Below are 19,296 nucleotides of genomic sequence, written 5' to 3' on the forward strand. Positions count from 1 at the left end.
GCCACTGAAGGACCTTTGTGGTGCGGCGCTGGGGGGGGGGGCGGCTGGGGGCAGGCGGGCGGCTTCGTGCCCCGCTGGGGTCGGTTTGGCAACGTGGGGTGGCCCCGAGGGACGGGGACTGAAGTAAAAGGGGTTTTCTGCGGGGTCCTGCCCTGCAGGGTGGTCCTGGAGCTGTACGGGAACCCCGATCCCTGCCCGGGGTGGGGTGGGACGGGGAACCCTCCCTGAGCACCCCACTGCCATGGGGACAGCCTGGTGGGACGGGGAATGGGGACACCCTGGTGGGACAGGGACACGTTGGTGGGATGGGGACACCTTGGAGGGACAGGAATGTCCTGGTGGGATGGGGACAGCCTGGTGGGATGGGGACTGGGGACACCCTGGTGGGATGGGGACACTCTGATGGGACGGGGGGACCCTGGTAGGATGGGACACACCAGTGGGATGGGGTCACCTCATTGGGATGGGGACATCCTGGGTGGGACAGGGGCACCCCAATAAGATGGGGCAGGGCAGGGACACCCAAAGCAGGACATGGGGTGCCCTAAGCAGGGACGTGGGGACCCTCGGTGGGACAGTGACATCGTAACAGCAGGGGGACACCGTGGGCAGGGCGGGGGCACCCAGACAGGATGGGGGGGGGACACCAGATGGGAAGGGGGGACCCAGAGGAGGGGGGCACCCTGGGTGGGATGGGGGGGGGCCCTAAAGGAGATGGAGAACCCCAGATGGGATGGGGGGACCCTGGATGGGGTGGGGGGTGCCCAGATGAGACGGGGGGGGGGCTCAGATGAGCTGGAGCACCCTGGATGGGATGGGGGGGGGAACTCTGGATGGGATGGGGAGCCCAAAAGGGGGCAGAGAACCCCAGATGGGATGGGGGGGGGACCTTGGACAGGACAGTGACAGGGTGAGGACACCCAGATGGGATGGAGAGACCCTGCATGGGATGGGGGTCCCAAAAGGGGATGGTGAACCCCAGATGGGATGGGGGGGACTCTGGATGAGGTTTGGGGACCCTGGATGGGATGGGGAGGGGGGGCAGATGAAATGGAGCACCCGGAATGGGATGGGATGGGATGGGATGGGATGGGATGGGGGGAACCCTGGATGGGATGGGGGTCCCAAAAGAAGATGGAGAACCCCGGAAGGGATGGGGGGACCCTGGACATGATGGGGGGACCCAGATGAGATGGAGCAGCCTGGATGGGATGGGGGTCCCAAAAGGAGATGGAGAACCCTGGATGGGATGGGGGGACCCAAAAGGGGACAGAAAACCCCAGATGGGATGGGGAAACCCTGTATGGGATGGGGGGACCCCAGATGGGACGGGGGTCCCAAAAGGGGATGGAGAACCCCAGATGGGATGGGGGGGACCCTGGATGAGATTTGGGGACCCTGGATGGGATGAGGGGGGGGCAGATAAAGCGGAGCCCCTGGCATGGGATGGGGGGGAACCCTGGATGGGATGGGGGGTCCCAAAAGAAGATGGAGAACCCCTGATGGGATGGGGGTCCCAAAAGGGGACACAGACCCCCACATGGGATGGGGGGGAACCCTGGATGGGATGGGGGGGGCCCAGATGAGACGGGGCACCCTGGACGGGGTGGGGGTCCCGAAAGGAGCCAGAGAACCCCAAATGGGATGGGGGCACCCCGTCTGGGCCGGGGGTCGCAAAAGGGGATGGAGACCTACGAATGGGATGGGGGGGACCCCGTCTGGGCCGGGGGGCACCCCGCACAGAACGGGGGGGTCCCAGAGGAGCCGGAGCCCCCGGGCCGGGGCGGACCGCGGCCGGGAGCGGGGGGGACCCCAGCGGGGGCCGCGTGGGGGGGGGGGGGGGCCGCGTGGGGGGGGGGGGGGGCCGCGTGCCGGGGGGGGCTCGGGGCGGTGCGAGCGCCCTGCCCTGCCCCGCGGTGTCGGTTTGCAGCCCCGGCTCCTCCCCGCCCGCCGCCCCGCGCATTCCCGACCCTCCCGGGCGGCGGCGGCGGCGGCACCGGGAGCGGCACCGGGAGCGGCCCCGGCAGCGGGAGCGGCCCCGGGGGGCAGCGATGCCGCAGCTGGAGCCGGCGGGGGGGGACGACCTGGGGGCCCCCGACGAGCTGATCGCCTTCCAGGACGAGGGCGAGGAGCAGGACAAGGGCGCGGGGCGCGGCTCGGCCCACGGCGACCTGGACGAGCTGAAATCGTCGCTGGTCAGCGAGACCGAGAGCCGGGGGGGCTCCGGGGCCGGCTCCGACGCCGAGGTGAGGCCGGGCTCCGGCGGGAGGCCGCGAGGCCCCGGCCCGTTCCGCGCCCCTCACCGCGCCCCCCCCGCTCCCCCGCAGGCGGAGCGGCCCCCCCAGCCCCGGGAAAGTTTCCAGAAGCCGCGGGACGCCCTCGCCGAAGGTACCGGTGCCCCCCCCCGCAGCTTTGCGACTTCTTTGTTCCCCCCCCCACCCCCTCCCCTCTCCCCGCTCTCCCGGTGCCTCCCCCCCGCCCCTTCCCCCGGTTGCGCCCCCCCCCGCCACCCCCCCAGGAACCGGTCCCGCCCGGCCCCCGGTCCCCGCCCCCCCTTCGCAAAAAAAAACCAAACCCGGGTCTGTCCCGTGCAGAGGGACCGGCCCCGGACCCCCACCCCCCAAAAAAAAAAAAATCCACCGGAGGAACCGGGAGCGCGCCCCCCCCTCCCCCCCCTCGCCCCCCGCAGCCCTTTCCGGGAGCGAGCGGCGCCGCCCCCCCCCGCAGGATCCAGCCCCGGGCCCCCCCGCCCCGCAGCCGGCCCGGACCCCCCCAGCCCTGCGGGAGGCTTCCCCCGCCAGGAACCGGCCCCGGGTCCCGCCCCCCCAAGGCAGCCGGGACCCCCTGGGCAGAACCAGCCTAGGAGCCTCCAAGAGGGTCTGGGACCCCCCCATGGGACTGGGTCCCCCCATGGGACTGCCCCCTCCATGGGACTGCCCTCTGCCCCAAAGAATGGGATCCCCCATAAGAGTGGGACCCCCCCCATGGGAGTGGGACCCCCCCTATAAGACTGGGACCCCCTCCACAGGCCCCCCCTCTGGGGGAAGCTGACCCCCACAGTGCCCCCCCCTTGAACACCCATGGGACCAACCCCAAGCCCCCCCCTCCTGACCCCCCCTCCTTTTCTCCCCAGTGGTGAGACGACAGCAAGATGGGGGTTTTTTTAAGGGCCCCCCCTACCCCGGCTACCCCTTCCTGATGCTCCCCGAGCTGGGCAGCCCCTACCTCTCCAACGGAGCCCTGTCCCCCGGCGGCGCCCGCACCGTAAGTGCCCCCCCCTCTCCGCCCCCACGACCCCCAGTGCCGGGGGGGCCAATTTGGGGCTGTGCGGAAGCGATGCTCGAGCCCTGGCCCCGCTGCGGTCAACGGCCACGGACTCGTGCCCCGGCTCGTTTGCGCGAAGGAAGGTGACGGGATGGCTCGGCGGGGACAAAAAAAGAGAAAGAAATGGGGTTTGGTCCCTTTTGGGGCGCTCGGTCCCTTCCAGGCGGGCTGCAGCGCCGGTCTCATGGCAAGTTCGGGGCATTTGGGGGAGTTTTTGGGGAGTTCTGGGTGTTTGGTCAAGTTTTGGGTGTTTGGTCAAGTTTTGAGTTTTGGTCAAGTTCTGGGGTTTGGGAGACTTTTGGGGTCTGATCAAGTTTTGGGTGTTTGGTTGAGTTTTGGGTTTTGGTCGAGTTTTGGGTTTTGGTCAAGTTTTGGGGTTTGGTCAAGTTTTGGGGTTTTGGTCACGTTTTGGGGGTTTGGGTGAGTTTTGGGGGTTTGGTTGTGTTTGGGGGTTTGGGTGAGTTTGGGGCCTTTGGGCGACTTTGGGGCGCGTTGCGGGCGCCCGCTGGCATGCACAGCCCCGAAACCTGACCCCGGGCTGCGCCGCCTTTCTCATTGAAAAGGGCTCCCTGCGACTTCCTAAAGCTCTTAATGGGCTGACATTGTCTGGCCCTGCTTTGGCGTTTAGAAAACTGATTAAGCAAATTGAGCGAGCATTAGGGGAGAGCGGCCCGGCCCCCCTACAGCATCCCCCTGCATCCCAGGCGCCCGAAACGCGCGAAGCACCCGAAATCCCAACCCGCCGGACGCCCTACACCTAAACCCATAGGCACGGCAGGAAAGGTGCCGTGCCCCGGGGATATGGGGGCTGCACCCACACGGGTCCCCCCGGCCCCGGCCGCACGCTGCCACATCTCCGGGTGCGTTTCTCGGCGGGACGCGGAGCGATGCCGGGCGGCTCGCGACGCGCTAGCCCTGGAGGAAGCGGCGTTCCCATATGGGAAATGCAGAGGGTGGCACAAGTCACTGTGGTCACTTTTGGGGTTTAAAATCCCCGGGCGGGCTCCTCGCTCGGGGTCCTGTTTTCCGGTGGTTTTCCATTTTGCTGTGTTGTTTTTCTGCTTTCCCCCGAGGGGCCGCTTTTGGATGGCTGGGGGCGAATCCCGTCGGGGCGTGGGGAGGGCAGGGGGGCCTCGGGGCCGGGGTTGCACAAACCCCCACGTGCTTGGCCACCGGCCGGCCGCTGGATAAAGGCTAGATTCCCAATTTGTCACTATTGGTACCGCTCCGTTTTGTAGCCGATGCGCCGCTGGCCGCCGTCCCAAATACCAGCGAGGAATAAGGAACGATTACAAGGGACAGGGTTTGGGATTTGCGGAAAACGGCAGCTGAAGCTGCTTCAATGGAGCCCTGGAGGCCCCCAAAAGACCCTGGCGTGGGTGCAGGGGGTCAGGGGGGAGCAGAAACATGAAGACCCCCGGGGGCTTCATTGCTGCGTCGCCCCGGCGCCCGCAGGCACTGTCTCTGTGCGGACGCATCCGCCGCCCGCCCTCGGCCCCAGAGGCTTCGTGGCAAGCTGCGGCACGCGCAGCGAGGAGGCAGGCGGCCACCGAGCGGCCCCAGCAGGGTGCTTTTTTGCCTTTTTCCTTCTTTCCCCCTTTCCTCTTCCCCCGTCGCAGCGAAGGGCGAGGGGATGCACAGCGCCCGGCCAGCCTGCCGTCCCCACCGCCGCCATGCCCATGGAGCCGTGCAAAAAAAAACTAAAAAAGAAAAAATCAAAGAAGGGTTTGGGGTGAGCCCACCCTGTCCCTGCACCGGGGGGATGCTTGGGGCAGGGGGAAGGATGCTGGGGACCTGGGGTGCTGTACATGGACACCGGCACTGCCCAGGGATGACCGGGCAGCAGGGAAACCTCCTGGTGACGTTGGGGACAATGGCAAGCGAGCCGGCGCTCCCGCACCTCTCCTCTCCAAATTATTTAGAAATCCGGCAAGGCAACGCCGTCGTGTGCCCAAGCTGGGTGACAACGCGCCCGTCCCCACGCAAAGCGGGCAGGCAGCGAAGCACCGGTTTGCTCTCGGTGTTTATTCAGGTTGATTTGCTCTGGTATCACGGGGGGCGTTGCTGCCCCCGGTATCGTTTTCTGGCAGCTTCCCAAAAGCGCCCGGTGGCTGAGGGTGGCGTTTTTTGGCGCAGCGTTGCCAGGCTGCTCTAAGCCGGCAGAGGAATTCAGCGGGTCTGGCGGCAGCGGTGCTCTTTGGGGTGTTTTAGCCCAATTTTCTCCGTGGCTGTGCCGGAGCAATGGGAATGGGGGATCAGTGGGATACAGGCGTTGAGAGAGCGAAACCTGAAGCTCCCGGAGAGCGTGGGGACCGTAATCACCCCAAACAGTGACCATGAAGGTGCCAAGGAGGGGATGGAAAGGAAAAGCTCGGGCCTTGTGCGCGGCCATGAACCCCAATGCCTCTGTGCCGGATCCATCCCATCCTCTTGAGCATCTTGTAGAGCAGAAACAGGTGAAACCGCTCAACCTCTGGCTGCGAAATGGCCTCGCCGCATCCAGAGCCTCCAAATCGCCCCCGTGCATCCTCCTCTTCCTCCACTGCGGCTCGTGTGGGGAGCATCCGCATTGGCAAAGGGGAGAAACCGTCCCGCGAGGTTGCAGCCACCCCGCAGCCGGCAGCTCAGCCCCAGGAATTCGAGGCTCGAGGCGAACCTTTAAAAGCCACCCGAGCACCCCGCAGGGTGTGGAAGTTGGGCTGAGGCACCCAAACAGCTTCCCCCATGGGCGCTGCCGCCATACGCTCGGCGTTAACGCGCGTCGGTCCCGAAAATAAATGAGATGTTTCTGAAAAACCTGGGCTTGTTTCGGCTCTTTCCCCGGGCCGCGTTCCTGCGATGAGCTCGCGATGCCTGCGCGGGCTGCCGTACAGAGGCATATCTGTCTGCAAAAGAAAATATCTCCTCTTAAACACGCGGGACGCGCCTGCCAAGAAAAATGATTAAAATACAGATCTTGGCACGGGCAGGGCTGCGCCAAACGCCGGCGGCTCCCGACCAGGGCGGGAGGGCTGTGTGCGTGCCGGGGACGGAGCCGCCGCGGTGGTGCTGGATTTTGCTGGTTTCGTTTTGTTTTTCATGGTTTGGGAACCTTCTTCTCCCCGCTGTTTGGTTGGACGGTGCCGGAGCAGCTCGGGTGGGTGCCGCCGCCAAAACCCAGTGGGGACGTCGCGGGGAGCCTGGCCTGGAAGATGTTAAGGACAGGGTTTGGGGCGTGTTTTGGGGAGCCCTGCCTGGAAGATGTTAAGGACAGGGCCTGGGGCACGTTTTGGCTTCCCGGTCTCACCCCGTGCAGCCGCGGGGCCGCTCGCTGGCAGCCGGGCACCCCGGGGCCACGCCGTGCCTCGGTTTCCCCGCGGGCCGCAGAGGTGCTCCTCGCGCTCAGCCTTTGCACACAATGGCCCCTTTATGTCTGCTCCTTAATTATGCTATTCGGCTAATTACCCTGTTTTTTTTTTTTTGGCTAAATGAGACCTACAGGAGGTTTCCACTAAACCCCCCCCCACCCGGCTCCCCGCTTTTCCCTCCGCCCCCCTCCCTCCCTTTTCCAACACGATTCACAAATTAAAGCAATGAAGTAAGTGCTCCAGGCGACTCTCATAAGACCTGGTTTTGTTAAGGGGACTTAACGCGCATTCATCATCTTTCTGGTATTCCGAGCAGCTGCTTTTCATTAGCGTCTCTTCCTTGAAGTCGCGGGCGGTAGCGGGGAAAGAGGAGCCCGAGAGCAGCGCCCGGCGCATCCCGGCTGGAGGAGGATGCTCGCGCCGTGCCCCCTGCCCGCACCGCGATTTGGGAAAGCAGGAGGCACCCTGGGGGGGAGGAGGAGGAGAGGGAGGAGAGGGAGGAGGAGGAGGAGGAGGAGGAAGAAGGGGCGGGGGTGATGGCGATAGCTGGCTTCGCGGCGTGTTTTGGGGTGGTTTTTGTAGTGATGTCAGCCCGGCTGCACGTGAGCGCTTGGAATCCCGAGCGCTGGGAATCCCAAACCGGGAGTCCCATGGGTGCCACCCGGGGGGGCAGAGCCCCCGAGGCTGGCCACAGCATCGCAGGACACAGGGACGCCGTCTCCGGAGGTTTTAGCCCCAAAAAGCGGAGGATTTGGGGCAGGCTGGGCCACCTTGCTGCCACAACACGGCTTCGAGCAGCTGCTGCCCGCGTCCCTGTCCCTTTGCACGGCTTTTTGGTCCCCTGGGAGCTCGGAGCCAGGTTAAACCCCGCTCCCTGGGGCCGGGGGCTCCAGAGCTGGGGGGATTTTTTCACCGGGACAGCCAGAGCCCTTTGCACCGCTCGCGGCCGCGTGAGCGCGGGATGAATGGAGCCATTCAGCCTGACGGACGGGAGCTGAAAGCTGCAGACAAAAGCCCCGGGGCGGCGGGGAAAAACTTGTTGCCACCACCAGGTTTCGGGAGGGTGGTGGTGGCGGTGGGGAGGGGAATTGCTGGCGGACGGGGGTCCCGAACGCGCGGGATGCTCGCGTGTCCCCGTGCCAGGAGCCGGCTGCGTCCCGCTTCCTCCCCGCCGCCACCGGGGCCAAGCTGCTGGGCAGATGCCGCCCGGCGTCCCCGACACGGTGGCACAGGGTCGGCGGCTGGAGATACGGTCGGCTCAAAGCGCTGCCCCCCAAAGGCTTCTTTTTTTTTTTTTTAAATTTATTTTTCAGCTCCCGGGTTCTTTTCCTGCTCTGCGCAGCCCGGCGCGGTTTGCCTTTCCCACTTCTTGCTGATGTGTTTGGGCTCCGTCGCGGGAACGGCCGAGCATCCTTTTTGCAGGGGTCACAAAGTCCCCGCATCGCGTTGCTCCCGCCCCAAAAGCAGCCTCCCCCCACCTGGGGTGGCTTTCGCCACCTCGTGTCACCCTGAGAACACCAGGAGGGGACAGGACACGTCCCTGTGGGCACCCCAAGCCCCTCTCCGGGGACAGCGCTGGGAAAAGGGCTGCACGCCGGGCTCCGAGGTCAATAATTGACCCCAAATCTGTTTAAAGCATTGTCTGGGGGGGCAAACACCGACGGCCCAGCTTGGGGTCGGATGCCACATAGGGACTGTGGTGTGAAGGCGAGCGGCAGGGCCTCGCAGGGGGATTTCTCCTTCGCCCCCTGCTCAGCCCCTGCTTTGTGGGCTCGCCCTCGGGAAAGGTCTCGGCCCCGCGCAGCCGCAGCCAACATCTGGAGGAGCTGCTTCGGCTGGGACGGGCTCGGAGGGGAGCGAGGCGGGGAGGGGGCGATGATTTACAGCTTGTGTCCCGGGCTGTAAATCCCAGCTGTAATTGGGACCTCTCCCTCCCTAATTGGCTGCAGGAAAGTGAAACGCCGCGGCTCCCGCGCAGGGGTGCGGGGACGGGTGATGTGCCATGCGGGGATGCAGTGCTTTTGTTATTTATTTTTCCCTTTTTGGCATCGTTCAGGCTGGAAACAGCCCCGGAGCGAAGGATGCCTGATCCCAGTGCAGCTCCAGCATCTTCCAAGTGTGTTCCAAGAGTTTTTTTCAGCTTTTCCCAACGCACTGAGCTTTACAGCCTGCAGAACCACCAGAGCCTGGCGTGTCCCACGCAGGACAAGCTCAAAATACAAACAAAATGTGGAATTACCGTGCCCTGGAGCCCTTTCCTGTGAGTTTTCTGCATTTTCCCCAAAGCACAGCGGCAGTATGGCTCTGCATGGGGTGAACGCCGGTGCTGGGAGCCTGGCGTGGATGCTGATGCCAGCTGATTCGGGGGCATTTAAATGAGATTTCCCCCCCGTGTGGGACTTGCTGTAGCTTCCCCCATCCCACGATTGCCTTCAAGCAGGAGGGTTTTGCCCCTTTTTTGCCTCATTTTTCGGGCACAACGGCTGCAGGCACCATCCCCACATCTCTGCTCTGAAACCTCCTTGGCAGCACCTTCCAGGCTTCGGGAGCTTTGGGGCTTCTGCAGCTTTTTGCTTCTTGGGAGAGGCGTTAAGTGAATGAAGGGCGATGAGGCCACCCTGGGCCTGGCGGCTCTCAGCGTGGAGCCCACAAAACCCCTTTCCCTGGAAAATTGCATCCCTCGTGTGTCGGTGGAGCCAAATTTGGCTGGATTTAGCCCAGCTGCCCAGCTCTGGGAACTGGGAATGTGGCGGGACCAGAGCATCCCGTGGATAAAAACCCAAGTGACTAACACCCCGACGAAGAATCTGGGGGGCTCCGTTAGGCGCCCCGTGCAACACGGCTTGCCGCCTGCTGCTCAGCCCTCTCCTTCTCCTGCAGTGTGGTTTCGGCACGCGTTTTGGGGGAAAAAGGGCTGGAGCGGAGGCGTTTTGGGGGGAGGGCGAGCTGTCAGTTATCCCGCAGCTGTGTAAACAGGCTGGGAGCGAGGAGGGCTCGGGGGCTGCGGCGGGGGCGCGCTCCGGCTCGCCGAGCCCGCCGACTTTGCGAGCGCCAAGGAATTTGGTGCTGGGAAAAAAGGGGGGGGGGAGGCCTCGGGATGGGGCAGGGGTCCCGTGGCTGACTGGTGTCAGGGGATCCCCTGGTGCTTCTACGACTCACCCGGGGGGGTTTGGGGATGGGGACGAGGTGGCCGGGTACCAGCATCGCCTGCATCCAGTGGTTCCTGCAGGCTTGTTTCCGTGCACAGTCAAAACCCACTGTGGGGTTTTCTGCCCTCAGAGCCTTCAGACAGCTTCTTCCCCCCCTGAAAAACAGCTGAGGGCTGATGTTTGGGCTGCAAACGGACCTTTTCTCTCCCCACATGAGAGGCTGGTGGTGGCTGAGCCCCATGGAGAGGAGCCCTGGGGTGCTGGGACATGCATCAGGATGTGGGATGCCGGGACATGATGCTAGGACACGCTGTGACCAGGACCTGTTAATGGGAAACCCCGAGAGGACGCCGGGACCTGCAGCAGGAGGATGGGAAATCCTGGGAGAAGACATGCTGGGACACAGCACCAGGACGCACAGCACCAGGATGCACAGCACCAGGACGCACACAGCTGGGACGCACAGCACCGGGACGCACAGCACCACTGGGATCTGTGACCCCGCTGGGGTTTGCACCACCAGGGTATTGCAGCCCTCAGCAGTGCTGCGTTGGGATCTACAACAGCGGGATGCGCGGTGCCAGGATGTGCACCAGCGGGATGCGCAGTGCTGGGACACACAACGCCAGGGTGCAGGACACCACGATGCACCGCACCGTCTTTGGGGCTTTTCCCCACTTCCCCTTTTCCAAGGAAAACATCTCACCGGGAAGGAGCCCCGTGTGCGGAAGAGGAGAGGAAATCCGCTCATTAAAGTCCCTAATTGGGCATTAGGGGATCCCACGGCGTTTGCGCCTCCTCCCCGAGCATGCAGGCGAGCCGCTGCCACCACCGCCACACGGCGCAGCCCCCCCGGGGCCCCCAGCCCCTCGTCCGGCCGCGGGGGCTCACCCGCCCCGGGGGGGGGGACAGGCAGACAGGAGGGCTCATTGTGGTCCCGGAGCTCTGGCAGGGAAGGGGTTAACCCCCCTGGTTTTAATTGGGGGGGGGGGGGGGGGTAACGAGGAACCAGAACTTGCTCTAATCTCTCTGGAATGTGACCGATTTTCAACTATTTTCCTCCTTTTTTTTTTTAATAGCTCCAATCTGCTGCTCTCGCGCGGCTCCCGCACGTGGTGGTACAGTGGGAGCCTGTGTCCGCGGCTGGGGCCTTGGGGGGGGGGGCTTCATTTTTCCACATTACCACTGAACCGTTCGCCAGCTCCCCCCCTCTTTGTATATTTTGAAAGGGTCCCCCTTCCTCTCCCCTCCCCGGCCTCCTGAAACGGCTTCAAAATGAGAAGCAGCCTTTTATATACGGCCTTTCCCGAGCCGCCGTCCCCCAGCGGCTTCTCCGCTTACAGAATAGACGAGAAAGCCCCCTTTGTGATGGGGGCAGCGGGCAGGGGGTGGCGAGGCGGAGCGAAAGGCGCCCGCCAGGGCCCCGGGGATGCGCAGGGCACCTCCTGCGTCACCCCGGCACGCCGGCGGGGCACCTCGCACCTTGGCGCGGTGCGGTCGCGGGGATGGTGGGTGTCCCCTGGGTGCCCCTGGAGTGGTTGGGTGGGAGGGTGCTCAGGGCATCCCGTGTCACCCTGTGCCTGGTTGTGGGGACGTCGGGACATGTTGTGTGTCACCCCAGCACTGCCGTGGGGGTGTTGGGGCGCTTTGTGTGTCACCCCAACATGGTTATGGGGATGTTGGGGCACCTCCCGTGTCACCTGGCTTGGTTGTGGGGGTATTGGGGCACCTATTATGTCACCCCAACATGGTTAGGGGGGCATTGGGGCACCTTGTGTGTCATCCTAGTATAGTTGTGGGGATGTTGGGGCACCTCGTTTGTTACCCAAATGTGTTTGTAGGGATGTTGGGGCACCTCGTGTATCACCCCAACAAAGGGGGGCGTTGGGGCACCTCATGTGTCACACCGACATGGTTTGGAGGTGTTGGAGCACCTCATATGTCATCCCAGTATGGTTGTGTGGATATTGGGGCACCTTGTTTGTCACCCCGACATGTTCATGGGGATGTTGGGGCACTTTCTTTGTCACCCCAATATAGTTGTGGGGATGTTGGAGCACCTCATGTGTCACCCCAGTGTGGTTTTGGGAATGTTGGGGCACCTCCTGTGTCACCCGAACGTGGTTGTGGAGGTGTTGGAGCACCTCTTGTGTCACCCCAGTGTGTTTGTGGGGGTGTTGGGTGTTGGGGCACTTTCTGTGTCAACTCAACATGGTTGTAGGAATGTTGGGGCTCCTCGTTTGTCACCCCAACATGTTCATGGGGATGTTGGGACACTTTCTGTGTCACCGCAATATAGTTGTGGGGGTGTTGGGGCACCTCCTGTGTCACCCGAACATGGTTATGGGGATGTTGGAACACCTCATGCGTCCTCCCAGGATGGTTGTGGGGATGTTGGGGCACCTTTTTTGTCAACTAAACGTGTTTGTAGGGAAGTTGGGGCACCTTGTGTGTCACTCCAACGTATTTTGGGGATGTTGGGGCACCTCCTGTGTCACCTGGCTTGGTTGTGGGGGTTTTGGGGCACCTCATGTGTCACCCCAGTATGGTTTTGGGGATACTGGAGCACCTCGTGTGTCACCCCAATGTGTTTTTGGGGATGTTGGGGCACCTCGTTTGTCACCCCAGCATGGCTGTGGGGATGCTCAGGACACCCCATGCGCCACCCTAGCACAGCTGTGGGGATGTCGGGGCACCTTGTGCATTGCTCTGGCGCGGTCACGGGGATACGAGGGCACCTCGTGCACTGTCCCAGCACGGCCCTGGGGACACTCGGGGCACCTCGAGAGTCGTCCTGGCACGGCTGCGGGGCCGCGTCCCTAGCTGAAATCCGGCCACGCAACGCCGCGGCTTCGGTGGCGCGCGGCACGGCGGCGCGCGGCTGTTTGGAAACAGCGCGGAGTTGTACGGCAGCCAGACCCCGGGACTTCCCCGCCGCAGCCCGGCGGCTTTGATCACCGAGATTTGGAGGGCGCATCAAAGCCAGCGCTTCAGGAAACGGCTCCTACTGTACTGGCGGCGCAGGGTGTACCGCGGGTCACAGCGCGAGCCCGCGCCGGCCACGGGGCCGCCCGCATACCAAGCGTGCTCGGCGCGCGCACGGCACCCTGGCCGCCTCCGCCGGCGGCCTTTTTAGGAGCGGATCTGGTTACGGCTCTCAGCGCCGGCGGCCCCGGCCCTCCACTGTTGCATCCCGGCGGGGAAAATCCCGCTGCCCCAAATCTCCCCGGTGGGAGAGCGTGCGGAGGCTTCCGGACTGGGGAAAGCTGCTCCCGGAGCATCCCCGCGGCACCACGTGGTGCCGGCTCCAGGTGTTGAAGCAAAGCACGGGCAGGTTTTGGGGGGATCCCTTGTGCCGGCAGCTGTGGGAATGGTCAGACCCTGGGAAATCCTCGCTTTGGGCTTTTTTGGGGCTGTGCAGCAGCCGCTGGTATTTCATGTGTCTTTTTGGGGTCTGGGGAGAGGCTTGGCAGCAAAACCCCAACGGCTCCATCCAACATCCAGTGATATATGGCAAATCGCCGCCTTGGGAACTTCCCTTCTTGCTTTAGCCTTCCCTGGGTGACTCCCTGGTGTGCCAGCGGGATTCTCAGCGTGGCTCTGGGCTCCCAGCGGGCAGTACTGGTGCTGCCAGGAGGCGCTGGCAGGACCGGGGCACGCGGAGATGCTGGGGGTGCTGGGGGGTGCTGGGGATGGGGGGGGAATGGAGATGGAGAGCGGGGATGCGAGGAAATAGGTACTAGAGGGGGTACTGGAAATAGGGGGGTACTGGAGATGGGGGTACGGGGGATGGGCAGGTACTGGGGATGGAAGGGGGTTCTAGAGATGGGGAGGTACTGGGGATGGGGGGTACTGGTGATGGGGGGGTACTGGAAATAGGAGGGTACTGGGGATGGAGGGGGGAGGAATGGAGATGGGGGTACTGTGGATGGGGGGGTACTGGTGATGGAAGGTGTTCTGGAAATGGGGGGCACTGGGGATGGAGGGGGGTACTGGGGAAGGGGGATACTGGGATGGGGGTTACTGGGGAAGGGGGGTACTGGGATGGTGGGGGATGCTGGGGATGGGGAGGTACTGGAGATGGGGGGGTACTGGAGATATGGGGAGATACTGGGGATGGACGGGGGGATACTGGGGATGGGGGGGTACTGGGATGGGGGTTTCTGGGCATGGGGGGGTACTGGGATGGGGGTTTCTGTGGAAGGGGGGGTACTGGGATGGGGGTTACTGGGGATGGGGGGTTACTGGGATGGGGGTTACTGGGGATGGGGGGTACTGGGATGAGAGGTACTTGGGATGGGGGGTACTGGGATGGCAGGGGATGCTGGGGATGTGGGAGGGGACGCAGGAAGCAGTACGGGAGGTGCAGGGCGATGGAGGAGGGAAGGCCGGGCAGGACGCAGGAGGAGATGCAGGAGGGGCTGGGGGATGCGGGGGGATGCTGGAGGTGGAGGTGGGGATGCTGGAGGCTGGGGCGAGGCGGGAGGCGATGCTGGGGGGGGACACGCGGGGCACTATGGGGGGCTGCAGGAGGCGATGCAGGCGGGGATGCATCTTTCCAGAGGTGGAAGAGTTAACGCTCCCCGCAGCTCCTCGCTCCGAGCTGGGCTTTCCTTCCAGCTGCTTCGGATCAGGAAGGTTTGTACGGTGGGGAAATTCCTGCGCGCAGCTGCAGCCCGTCCCGGCCGCATTCCCCAGCCCTGGCATCTCGCGGGACGTGCCTCCCTGCAGCCGGCTGCCGGGAAATGCCTTCGCCAACCCCCCACCCCCCCGCCGAAAAACGCAGCACAATGCACCTTTCTTTGGGGGGCCGCTTAGGTCCCGTGCCGGGAACGGAGCGGGGCAAAACGCTCTTCCCACAGCCAGGTTTACGGGCAGGCAGGGGGCAGCCAAAAAGCCGCGCTCGCCTCCCCGCCAGCCCTTGCGGCGGTCCCGTGCCGTTCCCTTGTGATTCGGGGCTGGAAAGGAAAGGAAAGGGAAGACGTGAGGATTCGAGGAAGGAAAGAAGCGAGGGTGCGAGGCCGGGTGCCGGCTCGGTGCGCCAGATGGGGCTGCACGCAGCCCCCATGCCCTCGGTGCACCCGTGGGGCGGTTGTGGCTCACACCAGCAGCACTGTGCCTTTGGCCCCAAAATCCGCTTTTGAGGTTGGGTGGAGGGGATCCAGGGCTCCACTACTAATAATAGGGCTCCGCACTATTTACAGGGGCTGAAAGAGCCCCAGGCACCCCCACACTGCTTTCATCACCGCCCTGCAGTGTCCCCCTGGGTCGGGGTGACCCTGGCCGAGGGCTGGGGGGTGTTTCGGGGCTGGGGGGCGGCGTGACCCCCGGCTCTCTTGCAGTACCTGCAGATGAAGTGGCCGCTGCTGGACGTGCCGGCCGGCGCCACGCTCAAGGACAGCCGCTCGCCGTCGCCCGCGCACTTGGTAAGAGCGGCCCCGCGCCACCGCGTGGGTCCCCGGGGAGAGCTGCACTCCAAAGCTGGCAGCGATGCCGGTCTGATACTCGCAGGTGTTTTTTTGGGGGGGATATTTTGGTTTTCGCCCTCCCACGTGCTCCCCCCCTCGCTGCCCCGCAGTCCAACAAGGTCCCGGTGGTGCAGCACGCCCACCACATGCACCCGCTGACGCCGCTCATCACCTACAGCAACGACCACTTCTCACCGGGCTCGCCGCCCGGCCACCTCTCGCCCGAGATCGACCCAAAGACGGGTGAAGAAAAAGGGGGGGGGGGGGGTGCTGGGGGGGAGATGGGTGCTGGGAGGGAGGTGGGTGCTGGGGGGGAGATGGGTGCTGGGAGGGAGGTGGGTGCAGGGAGGGAGATGGGTGCAGGGAGGGAGATGGGTCCTGGGAGATGGGTGCAGGGAGATGGGCACTGGGAGAGAGATGGGTGCAGGGAAGAAGATGGGTGCAGGGAGGGAGATGGCTGCAAGGAGGCAGATGGCTGCAGGGAGATGGGTGCTGGAAGGGAGATGGGTACAGGGAGATGGGTGCATGAAGGGAGATGTGTGCTTGGAGGGACATGGGTGAAAGGAGGGAGATGGGCGCAGGGAGATGGGTGCTGGGAGGGTCATGGGGTGCCCGGCACCGCCGTGCCCGTGTTTTAACGCCGCTTCCCCTTGCCCCCCGCTGCCACTGCAGGAATCCCGCGGCCGCCCCACCCACCCGAGCTGCCCCCCTATTACCCGCTGTCGCCAGGAGCCGTGGGCCAGATCCCGCACCCGCTGGGCTGGCTCGTGCCGCAGTAAGGATGGGCTCACCCCCCTGTGTCCTCTCCTTCCCGCATCATCTGCTCGTTCCTCTGCAATCTCAGGGCTTGGGAACAGGGGCTCCTCCCCGCTGGGAGTCACAAATTGGGAATTCTGGGGACCAAGATCGGCTGGGGCCGGGCTGAGGGTCCCCGGGGCTGGGGGAAGGACGCTTATTCCTGCTTCTGTCTGCTCAAGCTCGTGCGTTTGCAGGCAGGGACAGCCCATGTACTCCATCCCTCCCGGCGGCTTTCGGCACCCCTACCCAGCCCTCGCCATGAACGCCTCCATGTCCAGGTGGGTCCCCGTGTCCAGGTGGCTCTCAGCAGGGACAAGGGACCCCCTTGGATGTCCCCAAGCTGGTGCTGGGTTTTGGCCACTTCCCTGAGGACGATGTGGGACTTGGGCCCGCAGCAGCGCTGGCCGTGGGTGCTCACTGAGCTCCGCATGGGTACAGCCTGGCTCCGGGAGGCTGCGGTGGCCTCCTTGGCCAAAAATACCTGGGGATGGTCCCCGGTGGTGAAGAGCGATGTCCCCTGGGCCGGGATACCACACTGCCAACACGGGCGGGCTCTCACGTGAAGGTAGCCCCTGGACAGGTTGGGGCTGGTCCTCCCGTAACCTCCTCCTGAGGTTCTTGGGAGGGTTTGGGGTGGAACCAGGTCGTCGGCACCCGTGGGGAGCTGACGGGGCCTCCCGCTCCCCCCGCTGCAGCCTGATGTCCAGCCGCTTCTCCCCGCACATGGTCCCGCCGCCCGCCCATGGGCTGCACCCCTCGGGCATCCCGCACCCGACCATCGTCTCGCCCATCGTGAAGCAGGAACCCGCCCAGCCTAGCGCCAGCCCCGGCGGCAGCTCGTGAGTGGGGAGGGGAAGGGGTGGCCCTGGGGATGGGGACGGGGTCATGTCCACCCCAATCCTGACCCCCACCCCACTCGCCGCAGGAAATCCCCCGTCACTGTGAAGAAGGAGGAGGAGAAGAAGCCCCACATCAAGAAGCCGCTCAACGCGTTCATGTTGTACATGAAGGAGATGAGGGCCAAGGTGGTGGCCGAGTGCACACTGAAGGAGAGCGCAGCCATCAACCAGATCCTGGGGAGACGGGTACGGGGTCTTCGTTCTCTGAGCCATCGATCGGCTTTCGGCCCCCCCCTTTACACCACCTCCATCAATGCCTTGGTGCCTCATCCTGGGGCACCACTGGCCCTTGGCAGGGGTCCTGGGGAGGTGGTGGGGACCCCAGTGGCCATGAGATGGCTGGGGCGAGTGGGGCCACGTGTCCTCGGGGCTGGATGCACAGCTCCAGGGCTCACACCGTGCTTTTTTCCTCCCCCCTGCAGTGGCACTCGCTGTCGCGGGAGGAGCAGGCGAAGTACTACGAGCTGGCGCGGAAGGAGCGGCAGCTGCACTCGCAGCTCTACCCAACGTGGTCCGCACGGGACAACTACGTAAGTGGGGACCCAAGGTTCATGGCTGGGGGTGCCGAGGGTGGCAGCAACGGTGCTGAGTCCCCGGGGCTGCTCTGCGGCACCGTCAGCCCCATTTCTCCTTGGGGTCTTGTCGGTCCAGAAAGCCATCACCAACAGGAGCACCCCCTCTCCGGCTGTGGAAAGCCGCATCGGGGCTTGGTAATATTTTGCAGGGCAAGAAAAAGAAGAGGAAGCGAGAAAAGCTGGCCCAGCAGCAAAGCCACGACACGGAGAGTGAGTACCCCCCGGGCAGCCGGAGCTGCGGCGCCCGGCCTGTCGGTGGCTCACGGCCTCCTCCATCACCCGCAGGCGCACTGGCCTCCAAGAGCAAGAAGCCGTGCGTGCAGTACCTGCCGGCCGAGAAGCCCTGCGACAGCCCCGCTTCGTCCCACGGCAGCATGCTGGATTCGCCCGCCACACCATCGGCCGCCCTGGCCTCCCCGGCCGCCCCGGCTGCCACCCACTCGGAACAGGCTCAGCCGCTCTCGCTCACCACCAAGCCGGAGGCCAGGGCTCAGCTCGCCTTCCTCTCGGGCAAAGCTGCCTCTTCCTCCTCCTCCTCTTCCTCCTCTTCCTCCTCTTCCTCCTCCTCCTCCTCGAGCCTCGGCAGCCCACCCTCGCTCCTCTCCAGACCCATCCCCTTCACCTCGGTGCCCTCCACGGCTCTCCTCTCCTCGCCTCCGTCCTTCGCGCCGTCCCCGCAGGCTGCCCTGGCCGTGCTGCAGACGCAGCCCCTCTCCCTGGTCACCAAACCGGCTGACTAAGGGGGGGCTCGCCCCGCCGCCCGGCCCGTCCGCCCCCTCCCTGCTGTACGTTGCAGAAGCCACAATCAAGATTCAAATGCAGCCAAACCATTATTGGTCAATATTTGACCCTTTTCTGAACTCTTTTTTTTTTTTTTTTTGTAAGCAGACTCTGGAGGAAGGTGCTTTTCTGCTCAGAGCTGCTGCCGGCAGTCGACCTAAAGACCGTTTTTATTAAAAAAAGGAAAAAAAAAGGAAAAAAAAAAGGAAAAAAAAAGTTTTGTTTTTTTTTTTTAAAAAAGAAAGACCCTACTCAAGGTGCCGACGATGGAAATACGCCAAATGCGGCGCTCGGTCTCGGGGGCAGAAGCGAAACGCCAGGCACTGACCCGGTGCCTCCGGCTGCTCCCTGCCCTCCCGTCCCGCAGCTCCTGCCCCGCTCCGTCCCGCGGTGGTGCCGGGGTGGGCAGGATCTGGGGCTGAGCCCCCCGTGTGTGCGTGCGGGGGGGTTCCCCTTGAATCCCTGTTGTTTTTCACAAAAGGAAATAAAACTACAGCTGCAACTTGCTGCGTGAGCGTGGTCAGTGGGGGAGGTGCTCGCTCCCTGCCCCTCGCCACCTTCACCCCGGCGGCGCTCGAGCATCGCCGTGCCCCGGGAACCGGCTCGGGACGCGGCTCCGGTGTGGCCCCCCATGGGGCCAAGTGTGGCCCCAAGCCCAAAAGCAGCACCCCAAAACATCAGCGGGCAGGTTTTGGGGTGTTCGCCACAAATCCATGATGGAGCGAGCCAGCAGCACGCAGCTTGGGAGAGACGCAGGCAGCAGGATGCAGGGCACCAGGTATATCAGATTAAATAGGTTTTTGGGGTGCCCAGGAAGCCGAGCCGGGTGCTAGTGGTGTGTGCCATACGGCCAGGAGTTGCGGGGTGCCCTGCGCCTGATTCCTCCCAGCCAGGAACAAAACAACCCATAGGGATGGAAATGGGACACGCTCAAAACCAGCTTGGGATGACCCAGT

The 19,296-nt window shown here is 64.2% G+C and overlaps 2 protein-coding genes across 3 annotated transcripts; one reads left to right on the forward strand and one right to left on the reverse strand.

The window, feature by feature from the left end:
* The first annotated feature begins 1,951 nt into the window (after nucleotides 1-1,951).
* Nucleotides 1,952-18,842, forward strand: TCF7L1 (transcription factor 7 like 1). 2 transcript variants are annotated; one of them, XM_040538212.1, is made up of 12 exons: nucleotides 1,952-2,246; nucleotides 2,328-2,388; nucleotides 3,134-3,264; nucleotides 15,163-15,246; nucleotides 15,399-15,531; nucleotides 15,961-16,063; nucleotides 16,281-16,364; nucleotides 16,782-16,925; nucleotides 17,012-17,171; nucleotides 17,408-17,515; nucleotides 17,710-17,770; nucleotides 17,846-18,842. In XM_040538212.1, the coding sequence occupies exons 1-12, from the start codon at nucleotides 2,052-2,054 to the stop codon at nucleotides 18,298-18,300; spliced, it is 1,719 nt and encodes a 572-aa protein (XP_040394146.1). In that variant the 5' UTR covers nucleotides 1,952-2,051; the 3' UTR covers nucleotides 18,301-18,842. The 2 variants fall into 2 exon arrangements, with proteins under 2 accessions (XP_040394146.1, XP_040394145.1); XM_040538211.1 differs by having other exon boundaries at nucleotides 1,952-2,388.
* On the reverse strand, nucleotides 5,243-7,067 carry LOC121060434. The gene is made up of 2 exons (XM_040538220.1): nucleotides 6,931-7,067; nucleotides 5,243-6,209 (listed from the first exon to the last, which is right to left on the reverse strand). Exons 1-2 carry the CDS (start codon nucleotides 7,065-7,067, stop codon nucleotides 5,243-5,245), a joined length of 1,104 nt encoding a protein of 367 aa, XP_040394154.1.
* Nucleotides 18,843-19,296: the final 454 nt, after the last annotated feature.

The sequence above is a fragment of the Cygnus olor genome, chromosome 27, assembly GCF_009769625.2.
Source record: "Cygnus olor isolate bCygOlo1 chromosome 27, bCygOlo1.pri.v2, whole genome shotgun sequence".
In the NCBI taxonomy this organism is placed as follows: Eukaryota; Metazoa; Chordata; class Aves; order Anseriformes; family Anatidae; genus Cygnus; species Cygnus olor.

Bases quoted from the DNA above. Each gene is read 5' to 3' on its own strand.
- TCF7L1 (XM_040538211.1), top strand. From the start codon at position 2,052: ATGCCGCAGCTGGAGCCGGCGGGGGGGGACGACCTGGGGGCCCCCGAC. The intron at 15,247-15,398 runs GTAAGAGCGGCC...GCTGCCCCGCAG, and splicing joins CGCCGTCGCCCGCGCACTTG to TCCAACAAGGTCCCGGTGGT. The intron at 15,532-15,960 runs GTGAAGAAAAAG...CTGCCACTGCAG, and splicing joins CGAGATCGACCCAAAGACGG to GAATCCCGCGGCCGCCCCAC.
- LOC121060434 (XM_040538220.1), bottom strand. From the start codon at position 7,067: ATGCGCCGGGCGCTGCTCTCGGGCTCCTCTTTCCCCGCTACCGCCCGC. The intron at 6,210-6,930 runs GTCTTATGAGAG...TTTCTTTTGCAG, and splicing joins AGTCCCCTTAACAAAACCAG to ACAGATATGCCTCTGTACGG.